The 12,038-nt window shown below is 40.9% G+C and overlaps 1 protein-coding gene across 3 annotated transcripts in view; it reads left to right on the forward strand.

Moving 5' to 3' along the window:
* The first annotated feature begins 3,161 nt into the window (after positions 1 to 3,161).
* Positions 3,162 to 12,038, forward strand: part of Klhl3 (kelch like family member 3) — a 116,061-nt gene continuing 107,184 nt past the window's right edge. For 2 of the 3 annotated variants that reach the window (XM_004836195.4, XM_013077954.3), the window contains exon 1: positions 3,248 to 3,657. In XM_004836195.4, coding sequence (XP_004836252.2) covers positions 3,602 to 3,657 — 56 coding nt within the window. In that variant the 5' untranslated portion in view covers positions 3,248 to 3,601. Of the gene's footprint in view, positions 3,658 to 12,038 lie in introns of all 3 variants that reach the window. The other variant, XM_004836194.3, reaches the window with a different exon arrangement.

Consider the following 12,038-nt stretch of genomic DNA (forward strand, 5'->3'; position numbering starts at 1 on the left):
TTGGTTCTTATTTTTTCCCTATTCCCTTCCCTTTCCTTCACCCCCTCCACCCTTCCCTATTTACAAAGACTTTGTTTCCATTTTTTGCTTTTCTTGTATTTTTTCTTTTCCCCTACCCCTCCCACTTCCCCTACTCCTTTAGACCTTTTCTTATTCCACATTATCTATTATACATTTTTATCCTTATTTACACTTTTAGTTTTTCACACCAGAGAAACTATTCGGTATTTACACATGTGTGTCCTATTTATTTCACTTAAGAGGATGGCCTCAATATGCATCCATTTAGCTATATATGTCTCTAGTTTCTCATTCTTTCTGGCTGAGTAGTACTCCATTTTATAAAAAAACCCCACATCTTCTTTATCCAGTTTCCAGTTGATGATCAACTGGGCTGTTTCCAAGCTTTAGCTATTACAAACTGTGCTGCTATAAACATGGGTGTGCATATATTGCTGTGGTATGATTCTTTTAATTCTTTGGGGAAGATACCCAGCAGGGGAATAGCTGGGTCCAATGGGACCTCTAATTCTAGTTGTCTGAAGTATCTCCATACTGATTTCCACAGACTGTACCAGTCTGCACTCCCACCAACAATGGAGAAGGGTTCCTTTCTCCCCACAGCCCTGCCACCATTTGTTATCGGTTGATTTCTTGATAGCAGCCATTCTTTATGGGTTGAGGTGGAATCTCAGTGTTGTTTTCATCTGCATCTCTTGAATGACCAGTGATGCTGAACATTTTTTTATATATTTATTTGTTGCTTTTACTTTTTTGTCTGAGAAATGTCTAACAGCAACTCTGTTTAATCTCAAATCCAGTTAGAAAAATTAGCCTATAGCAAATGGGTTCAGGCTCTGGCCCAGAGAACATTTGGATAAGATAGAAAATGTAAAATATAGCTCCAAAACCAAAGAAGATGTGAGCCAGGAGGCCAGAGATTTTTAACTCTTGCTCAGCTCTGCCTCTGGGTTTTTTTTCCCTGCTAGATGCCCCTCCCCATGGGTTTTTATGAGTGTTTTCTGTTCTCTCTCATGGGTAGTGGTAAATAGGGTGGCAGGTGGTAGCGATAAAATTTTGACCATTGTAGTGACATCAGTTTAGTATGAAAAAAGAAGGTTGGAAAGGAAATTCTGTAGAATTTTTTAATGTTGGCTCCAATAATTGTATTTTGAAATTTTAATATGCTCAATCTTAAGTATTTCCTCTTTTGAACTTCTTTCTTTTTCTGGTGAGATATGGCATTTCCCCCTTTCCTGTATGGTAAAGACATGAATGAAGGTGTATACAATGGATGGGTCATCTCATGCTTATGTCCCTCTTATGAATCACCCAATTGTCTTCCTGGTGGATAACTGCACGCTGGCACAGATTCTGGGATTCAGTTTCCTTATTTGTGATGTTCATCGTCTCTGGTCCCTTTGATTGACCTCAGAGGAAATATCTGGAACAGAGCCACAAAACTGATTAGAGGAAGAAGGGACAGAGAGGGGAGAAAACTGTGAAGACCATTGTTGTGGCTGGAAAAAGTGAAGATACAGGGCTGTGAGGTGTAAATAAAATTACCCAGGCCTCTTCTCATTTGAGAGAGAGTGAAGTCAGGTGTCAGGGAAGGGAATATTTGAGAAAAACACCCTAGCCAGTTTGAATTCAGGAGGTTGTGTAAAATTCATAAAGATTTACTTTTCATTTCTGTTACCTCAGTGCTCTTCCCTCCACTATATGTTTTCAGTGCTTTGTAACAGTGAAGAAATTTAATGGGTCAAAATTATAATAACAATAATAGTGGCTCTCCTACTTTCACAAACATCATTTTATCCTTTCTCAGGCTCCCCACAAAACATTAGAATCAGGCAAATACTTCTTTAAAACTCACACAGGTTATGCTGAGGAAAAAAATGGGATATTTAGAACCTTTTTAGAATTAAGTGTATGTGTTTTTTAAATTGTGGTACTGCGGATTGAAACAAGGACATTTGCCCTGAGCTATATCCCCAGTTCCTGAATCCTTTTAAAATTAATTAATTAATTAATTAATTTTTACTTTTGAGACAGGGTCTTACTGAGTTGCTAAGTTGCCTGTGTTAGAATTTGTGATCCAACTGCCTACACCTCCCAGAAGGCTGAGATTTTAGAGCAGAAAGGGACCCTAGAGATTATCTGGTCTGAACTCATCCTGTGAATCGGAAACAGAGCACAGGGGCCAGGGTGGGGAGGAAACTAGCTAAGTAAAGGCTGCTCAACCAGCATCAGCTAGGGTGGATCCTGAAAAGCCACACCCTGTACAGCATTGAGATGTCTTAGAATAGAGATGCTCATATCTAATTATTCTGAGACATCAAGCTTCTTCTTTTGTAATTAATTGTCCCATTACCTTTATGCCTCTTAGGCTCTGACTAGAAACACAAACTGGCTCCCTGCCTTTCACAAAATTATACTTTAGTTTGGAAGACATTAGCAACGAATTACCCAAGACAAGTCTATTAGGTGTGAGATGAACAGTTAGAACAAGACATTTTGTAGTGACTATACTTGGTTGGAGGTGACTAGTTGTAGGTGTGAGTAGGGGAAATTTTATGAAACCTGGTATTTGACTGCCCTTCTAGAAAGATTCCAGGATTGAGATTGGAGAAGGTATTCTTAGCAGCTGGAAATTATAGGATAGGAGAGATTTAGCAGAAGGTGAGGATTCAGAGAGACTTACTAGTTAGAGCCCCAGCTTTAAAACAGAATTTAGGAAGATGTTTTAGGGTTGTGCTATGAGATTGGTGATCTTTCAGTATGGCATAAGTATATGCAGTATTCATTGTGATGGCTTTGCTGCAATCATCTTTGGCCTGTACTGGTAAAATAGGTAAAATAGGTAAGGTAAAATAGGATTTGTAACAATTTCACCTATTTTTCTAATTTCCTACTTTTTTATATTCTTTTTAATTTCTTTCTGTTCTTCTCTGTTCTTTTAGGCTCTTTCCCCCTAACTTCTTTCCGACTTTCAGACTCTTAGAGCAACTATAGATTTTGGGAGGAGAAACTGAAATATGAGTTGTGACCCACAAATGAATTTTCCCTGGTGGATAAACTCCACTGCAGGCCACAGAGGGGCCTCCTTATTCCAGCAATCTGGCCAGGATGACAGACTCAGCCTGTAGGGAGGGGTGGGGGAGGGGGCAAGTATTTCTCAGGCTGATGAGGAACTGGCCTGATTCTTTGCAGTCTAGGCATAGGAGGCAGGAGCCCCTGGGGTGGGCTAGTTGCCCTGGCTTGGAATGTCTGGGCAGATGCATAGGCAGCTGGAAAGGTGGCACCATACTTGGGGCACTGAAGCTGCCGCTGTTCCTAGGAGACGGAGGAGCAGGAGCCTGCGGGGGAGGGGGAGCAAGTGGATTGCTGCTTTTAGCAGCTGAAAGGGCTGCAGGGAGCTCTGGGTAAGACATTTTCTACTGCTGCTGCTTCTGCGGTAGAAGCTGCCGGGAGTAAGTCAGAGGAAAGAGGATCGAGAGGGAGGAGGCTTCAGTCGCAGCCATGCTGAATCACAGTTGCTGATCAGATCTCCTGCTAGGCTGCTAGGAGAACCCAGATCAGAGCTAGGATTCGCGGGTGCATGCACAGTTCAGCGGCTATCACCCTTACTGGGCCTCACACAATGGAGGGTGAAAGGTATGTATGTGTAAGTGTATGTCGGTGTGTGTGTGTTTGTGCGCGCGCGCGCGTGTAAGAAAATGTGTGCTTGTGGTGCAGCTACTAGCTTTTGTATTTGCATTTATTGGGGAGTATTGGAAAGCCTGGCCACTAACCGATCCCGAAGGGCAACAGTCAGAGCAGGGAAGCCCCTTTCCAAACCCAACTCTTCCAGGACTCAAAGCTCCAGAGATCTGGTTTCCACAAAGGAAGGTCTGGGTTTGTTGGGTAGTAGAGCACACCGAAAGAAGGGACTTCCTGGCTGGTGTTGGGGAATAGTTTCAGCACAGGCTCACTCAGGATTGCCTTCCTTAGGCTGTTTTAAGGAGGTGTTTCTCTTTCCTGGCTTCTTTCCCCCAGGTGTATTTTTTTTGTTTGGTTGGGGGTTATTGATGTCATAGCAGTGCTTGCCTGGCATAGAGCACTTGCATTTTTTAATACTGAACTGCCCAAATCTTCAGGAGGCGTGCTGGGCTGATGGCTTTTCTAAAAATGTGTGTATGTGCATGTGCAGGAGTGTGTGTGCGTGCCCCCATACACACATGTTCAGGGTTGAGGGAGAGAAACAAAGTCAGATGACACTTCCACTGAACTGAGTTTCATCTCTATTGAAAAGTTTATGAGTGATACTACAAGATTTGTGCTCTGAAGGAACTCTTACTTCTTCCATCAGGGATTTCTTAAGAAATTAGAATCAGCAGGAGCGATTTTTAAGTACTTGTGTTTAGTGGGAACTAATCTGGGTTTATTTTCTGGTAGTCACATGCATTAAAATGTTTAAATGATCTGAGATGATGACCTTTCCATTGCGAAGGTGCTCAGTGCAGTACTGCGGTGGGTCATTCCTGTATCTGTGGACTAGAAGTCTCCCAAGCGCCAGGCTCTTCATTCTGTGGGTCTGTGCTTATAGAGACTAAACTTAAAATTTTCCTTGAGGAGGGAAGACTGCAGGGAGGGGTCAGGCCAGGGCAGTGTACCACCTAGGGGAAGCTTGACAGTAAGTGGCTGGTTAAATGAGAACCATCTCAACTCAGTCACCACTGTCCAGAGAAAACATTGGTAAACACTTTGCTTTCTATTGGTTGTCTTGACTCCTGCATCTTAATGGGTCAGACTGATGTCATTAACGATATAAACCTTATTAGAACCGGCATGATTGTTGGATGTCATCTGTTTTACTGTTGGAAGAGGCCCTGGGGACTGTGCTTCTTCGTATCACACCCACAGGAAGAGTCTGGGACTTTACAGAGTGTGCTGCCTGTGCAGCTCCTTTCTGGGAATTCTTTGTAACTGAAGCTTCATGTGGCCTCCTGGGCAGTATAACGTCTAAAGGCCTTGGAGCAGAGGTAGACAGTGTACTCTCCTTTTCTCAGTAGCCAGTGGAGGGCAAGGATGATGCAATGGAGGTGTACCAAGGCTGTTTGTTTGATCCATGGAATATTGGGGCTGAAAGCTTGCTGGGAGACCTCTAACAGCTAATGGAGCCCTTTTGGGTACTATGTTTCCAGTTCTGTGTTCAGAAATGTAATGACCCCTTGACCCCCAAAGCTCTGTTGTTTTTCAGAAGAACTCTGGTGCTCTCAGCTCAAACAGCTGACATGTGTGTCTTTTGAACACCTGGTTGCACCATTCTTTTGCTTTTCTTCTACTGGAGGCAGAGAGTAGATAAGAAATCAAAACTGTTTACTTCTAATGTTCACCAGGTCATCCAGCTCACTACCTTTTGATCCTACTCCAAGTGAAGCTTATATGCCAGCCACTCAAGTCCTCTGAGATCTGGCTCCTATCTCCATTCCCACTGCTTACTCAGGCTCACCAAGAGCTCTGTTGGTCTCTTTCATCACCACTTATTCTGTACATTACTTCATCTCCTTCATATCCTTAGCTCCCACATTATGTTTGAGTGGATGCTTTTCTCTTCCTCTTTTGCAGAAGCTATATATGTATGTTTTTAAAATTCAACTTTGTTTTGGAAACCTCAGCTTTTCTCGTCTCCACTGATCTTCTTAATATCTCTAGTTTGTATCTCAGAGTTGGATACTATATAGGTCTACCAGATCTTTTTGTGCTTTTCTTTCATATATCTTGCAAGTGTCCAATTTTGGAGACAGGTCCTCTAGGGCTAGTATGGTGCCTTGTACCTGAATATTTACAAATAGCAGGTGCTGGGCAGTTATTTGCCTGTTAATGATAACTTTCATGGGAAACTCTGTTAACAAAAAAGAAAATTGGTGAGAGATGAGAGAAACCTTTGGCCAATGGGTTCATGCTTGGAAAGGAGCCTTATGTCAGCATGGATGACTGACCTCATGAAATGCTTTGAGGTAGGGGAAGAACAGAGGAAAGTAACCTTGTTTTACAAGTTTCCAGGAAGTTGAGGACCAGAGAAGCCAAATCACTAGCCTGGGATCACATGTCAAACCTCCAGGGACCAGAGGGATCTTGAATCTGGTGCTTGTTTCATATTTAACCTGCCAAAGCTTAACTGGGGTTGTTTTTTTTTTTTTTTTTTTTTTGGTGCCTGGGATCGAACTCGGGTCCTTGCGCTTATGAGACAGGTGGTGGAACCACTGAGCTAAATCCCTAGCCCCTGAGGTTGTTTTTAAGCATTAAAAATTTTCAGCCAAGAAATTTCTAATGAATAATTTTCTTTCTTTGCCACGAGCGTATGAAAATAACTTCTACCCTGAAAGACTATTAATTAGAAGTATAGGCTTTGGAGTAACAGACCTAGTAGTGAAATGTATAAAGCACCTAGGAAATTTTTCTAGTACTTGCTAGTGTCATTGGTGACTATCTATTACCATGTTGTATCCTGTGAGTTGCTGCTGGCATACTAACCAAGGCATATTTTAGAGTTTTCCTACATTTGTCATTCAAGAGACAATACGGTTATAAGTGACCATTCCCATGAGAAAACTAGGGAAAGCTTTATCAGGCTATCATCTGGCTTATCTAAACTATTTCCTTAAAACAAGATACCTAATAGGCCTTGACATTTCCTCCTTCTTTTTGGGTTTCAACAAGATCTGCTTAATCTAGATGCCTTAGTGGTTTGGAACCACAAACTGGATACACCTTTGTTTAGGCCAAGATATTAAGAAGAACCTGTGAATGTGTACTCAATCTTGCTGCATCCAGAGCTCTCCAGCTCTACGCTGGACCTTCTGATGGTAATCTTCCCCAACTCCCTCCAGGAGAGAATCATTGTGGCTTGATTGGTCTCAGGAAAGTGATTTTGCAAAGAAAAAGGATCTCTGGCTCTTAGCTACTATGTACAGTGATTGAGTCTGTGCAGTTGTGTGGAGAACGGATAGACACTGAAAATGGCCTTGCTATTAGTATTTTATTTCAATTCTGGAAATCAGCCTTGTGAGTGGATTAAAATGAATTTCCCACTTACATAATTAGTCAAAATTCATAGAGACAGAAAGTAAAGTGGTTGCCAAGGGTTAGAGGGAAGAAGGAATGGATAGTGTTTAATATTAGTGTATGGAGTTTCAGTTTGGAAAGATGAAAAAGTTCTGGAAATGGATAGTGGTAATGATTGTACAACAAATACAAATGTGCTTAATGTCATTTATACTTGAAATAATCAAAATTGTAAATTTTATGATTTTATGACACATGCATCTTGTCACAAATACATTTCTAGGCCCATACTGGCAGATCTGCAAAAGTTTCAGAGAACCATAACTTTTGGAGGAAGCATCATGAAAGGAGGAGTTAATATTTCTTCAAATCATGGTTATTTTCCCCATCAGCAGCATAGGGATGCTGCTATTTTAGAGGGGCACCATGTATTTAACTCTGCTTGGAATTTATGTGACCTGTCCTCATAGGATAGCTCTTCCTGGCTGGTTGTTTCAAAGGAGAACCTGCCCCTTGGCCTCAGGAGGCTTCTGAGCAGAAAGCACTTACCTATCATTGATTCAGAACAACAGATTGATAGTATAGTCTGAGAAGACATGACGTAGAAAGTCAATACTTCCTAAATGCTAAGTTCTGCAATGCTGGATAATATGCTGGGAAGACCCAAGGAAGGACAAGTGTTGTGCAGCCTAGCACCTTTTCTATTCCCACTGGCAAATCACCTAATCCTTCCTCCATCCCTAAACATCATGAATAGAAACTTTTGGGCATCACTGTTTCCTGAAGCAGATGTGCATGCATTTCAGCTATGATAATTGAAACCAAAATTTTCCCTGTTGGAAATGCTTTTTGGCAAAATAAGACTTTCAACTGCAAAAACAAAGCCAGTGAAAGAAACCTCTTTATTTCCTAAAACCCAGATTTGGCTTTTTAGGATTTTCCTTGCTAAGTTTTAGATTGTTAAGATAGATCCAGACAAGAAAATTTTGTGTAAGCTATCTAAAGCCAGCGCTTTATCTGATGAAATTTGCCATTGTAGACCTGACCTATTTTTTTTTTTTTAATTTCTGGAAATCCCCCAAAACTAGGTTAAATTGAATACACCATTAATAAACTATGTAAAAAATAGCTTGAACATGCTTTGTCCTTAGGGTTTTTATCACCTGTTAAATTAGTTCAGTGGCTGTCAGGATAGAAATCTGTAGCTTTTTATGAGGATTTTTAGATTCTCAACATAACTTCCTGGAGTTTGCTTTTTAACTTGTGAAAATACACTGTGGCCTCTATCAAAGCCACAAATGGGAGAGCTTAGTTCTATTCAAACCAAATATAAGCTTGGCTTCCAAAATGCCACATAACAAGGGTAGTGTTTCTTTTAGTCTTTTCTCGTCTTCTGTCTGCTTAAGTGTTTCACTTACGTTTTTACACAACCCACTTCAGAGTTTTTTCCTTTGGTTTTGGGGAAAGCAGTCATGAATTGGGGTTTTAGAAATGTGATTATAACTTATGATATAAGGGGTTGTGCTCCACTTATCCTGATGGGTTATAGACATTATCTGAAGTTAGTGGACATTGTTATTAAGAGCACAGGGCTTGGAGTCAGTTTTGGAACTGAAGGAGACAAAGCTTTCATTATTCTAATTAGGGAAAGCAAGGAAAGATGCAGTAGTCTGTACTTATACCTCATCTATTTATCCATGCATTACTTTACTCAGTAGTTAATAGTGAGCACCTGTGCTGGAGGCTAAGCATGCATCATCCTGGTTCTCTTGGAACTGAACGTCTTATGGAGTCAAAGTTGCAAAAGCTGCTTGTTAAATTTTCAGCATCAGTTATTAAATACAGCCATTATTAAAAATTAAATTATTAACTTAAATAAATTAGAAACAAATGTAATACTCCAGAAATCATCACTTCCTATTTCTTTTAAGATTGTCTGGGCCTTTGAGATTATGTTTATTGTATCTTATAGAGGAAATACATTTATATAGCAGCAGCACGCCTGTCTTCTCAAATCCCATGCTTAGTGACATCATGTTGGTACGATAGTTTGAAATCTGCTATGGTGGGAGTAATTACACCATGGAAATTGGCAAAGGTTACATATCAGGGTTCCCTTCCACCAACTGTTAAATATTTACCAGCACACACTGTGTTGGGGAGATAGATCAGAAAGAGCTGATTACATTTCAGAGGGAAGTGGAGAATACTGTGGCAGCACAGAAGAGGAGAAACTCATTACTAGTGGCGGAGGAGGGTAAGGAAGCCTTCCAGAAAGAGGCTTGCAGCACTGGGAGGAAAAAGTGTGGATAGAAAATGGGGCTTCTAGATGTCAGGTGTGGTAGTTCATGCTTGTAATCCCAGCACTGAGGGAGGCTGAGGCAAGAGGATTGAAAATTCAAGCCTAACTTGGGCAACTTTGTAATTTAGTGCAACTCTGCCTCAAAATTAAAAATAAAAATGGCTAAGGATGTCACTCAGTGTGAAGGCCCTGGGTTCAAATTCCAGTATCACACATACGGAACAATGTTTTCTAGGCAAACAAACTTCACTAAGCAGAAGAGCCTAGTGTATTTAGGCAACTATAAACACTATAAATATTTTAATACCATGATGTCTTAGTCACATTCTCATCATTGAGACACAATATCTGACATTCTCAAATTAAAGAAGAGGTTTATTTGACTCACAGTTTTTAGAGAAGTCAGTCCATAGTCAGGTTCCTCCAAGGCAGAAACGGCATGGTGAAAGCGTCTGCTGTGGAGGAAACCTGCTCATAACATGGTGCCCATGAATCACAGAGGGAAGGGAAGAAGCAGGGAGGGGGTAGACCATTCTAGGTCACACCCTCAGTAACTCACCTCCAACCAGGGCCCAATCCTAACAGCACATTTAGCTCTGAACTTATTCGAGGATTAATCTACCAATGAGGACAGTGTTCCCATGATCCAGTCACCTTCCAAAAGCCCTGTTTCTGAACACATGAGATCTTTTGGGCACACCCTAGGTATAACTCATAGCATATATTGCTGAGAAGTCTTCAGGGCAATGATGAGATTCTGAAGGCCCAGTCTAGATCGCTGAAATTCACTGGGAATGCAATGAGGAACTAGGGAGACGCTTGACCTCACTGGCATTCTGGAAAGGCCACTCCAGGAAGAAGATAATGGAATAATTCAGACAAGAGATCATGCTGGCCTGGAATGAGGTTGTGATAGTAGTGACATGAGGAATGGGTGTAGAGATGTCAAAAAAAACACTTTATTGAGAGAACTTATGGCTGTATGTGAGGAGTGTAATTGTGTGTGAGAGAGAAGATATCAAGGATAACCCCCATTTCTGGCTTGGATAGGTAAAGTTGGTAGATGGTTGTGCCTCTGAGATAGAGCTTGCAGACAGAATTGGCTTGAAGGAGGGTTAGAAACACTGATTTTGGACATGCATACATTATCTGTGCAAAATCTAAGTAGGAGAGTCAAATAAGACATTGGATATGTGGATGTGGAATTCAGAGGATAGAGAGATTGTGTAGTATAATAAGAGAGATTATATATTTTTACTTATAACTTTTATAATTAACATCTTATGTGTATTTACTTATAGTTTAACTCTGAAAGTCAGTTCTGCTTTCATTGTCTATAATCATTGGCAGTGGTTGGGTCAGAATATCTATCCCATACTGCTCTACTATCTAACACTTGTAGGGGCAAAGGAATTGTTTTAGGACAGAACTTATTGATGACAATGATGTAATGAGGACAGACTGTGGTTATGGCTCTATGCTGGTCAGGCTAGGCCATTCAAAAAGTCCTCAGAGATATGATCTTTCCTCTCCATGTCTCAATATCATGTGAGTGAGATGGGGGTAGATTTGTACCATGAAAAAGTAGTCAAATACAGGGCAGTATTCTATGTGCCAGTTGAATTATAGGCCAGAAATGCTGTAGGAGTTTGGAGAAGGAGGAGATTACTTAGGACTGAAGCATTCAGAGGGTTTCCTAGAGGGGGAAAAGCTGAACTGTTCTTTAAAAAATGGTACAGTGTTGGACCAGGGATTTAGCTCAGTGGTTCCGCTGCCTGCCTCACAAGCATAAGGTCCTGATTTCGATCCCCAGTACCAAAAAAAAAAAAGATTCAAATATGTAACCTATCATAGACGCAGTGAGAAAATATGGGCTAGGAAAAACCCCTTTTTCTTGTAGAAATATACAGAAATGGTCATCTAAGCCATTTTTCACCCAAGCTACAGCAAATCCGAATATATCAAACTACACAACTTTGTCAAACCACTAAGTATTAGGCGTAATAACTTAATTTCACACATTACCCTTTTACTAGTAAACACACTTGAACCAATACTGGTGTCATGATGAATCCCCGGCAGTAAATGATTCCTACATCATAATCTAAACACTGAATCTTTTTTTTTTTCTGGTACCAGAGATCGAACTCAGGACCTTATGCTTGCGAGGCAGGTGGTGGAACCACTGAGCTAAATCCCCAGCCCACCCACTTGAATCTTAACTGTGGTTCAACTTGAATGTTGCTGGAACTCTGGACACTGGAGTGAGACAATTGCTCTCTTGTTGTTTAGCACCCAGAGCTTCAGGTCTGGTGGAAGGAGCACATAAATTAACATATAAATTAATTATGATGAGATCTGAAAGGCTGCAAATCTCTTGCCGGATCATAAAACCCTAAAGACTGAATCAGCTCAGTTGGGCTAGATGGAGACTGTTGAAGCTTGGTGTGATTTTAATGGGGGCCAGAACCAGATTTTACTTTTGAGGACATCAGTGATTTTGTGCTTGAAGTAAGCTTATTTACTAATAAATGTTTTTCACCAAAAATATCTTGCAGCTGAATCTTCCCAAAGAGCTTGGATAGGATAGTGGGAATATAATTCAGTGTAGATTGTGTTTCACAGGTAGGGAGAGGGGCTCTACAAGCCTTATTTGGGCTCCAGAACGCTGGGTACTGAACCTTAC

The sequence above is a fragment of the Heterocephalus glaber genome, unplaced genomic scaffold (assembly GCF_053883595.1).
Source record: "Heterocephalus glaber isolate CG9 unplaced genomic scaffold, H.glaber_assembly_v1.0 deba00001606, whole genome shotgun sequence".
Classification (NCBI taxonomy): domain Eukaryota; kingdom Metazoa; phylum Chordata; class Mammalia; order Rodentia; family Bathyergidae; genus Heterocephalus; species Heterocephalus glaber.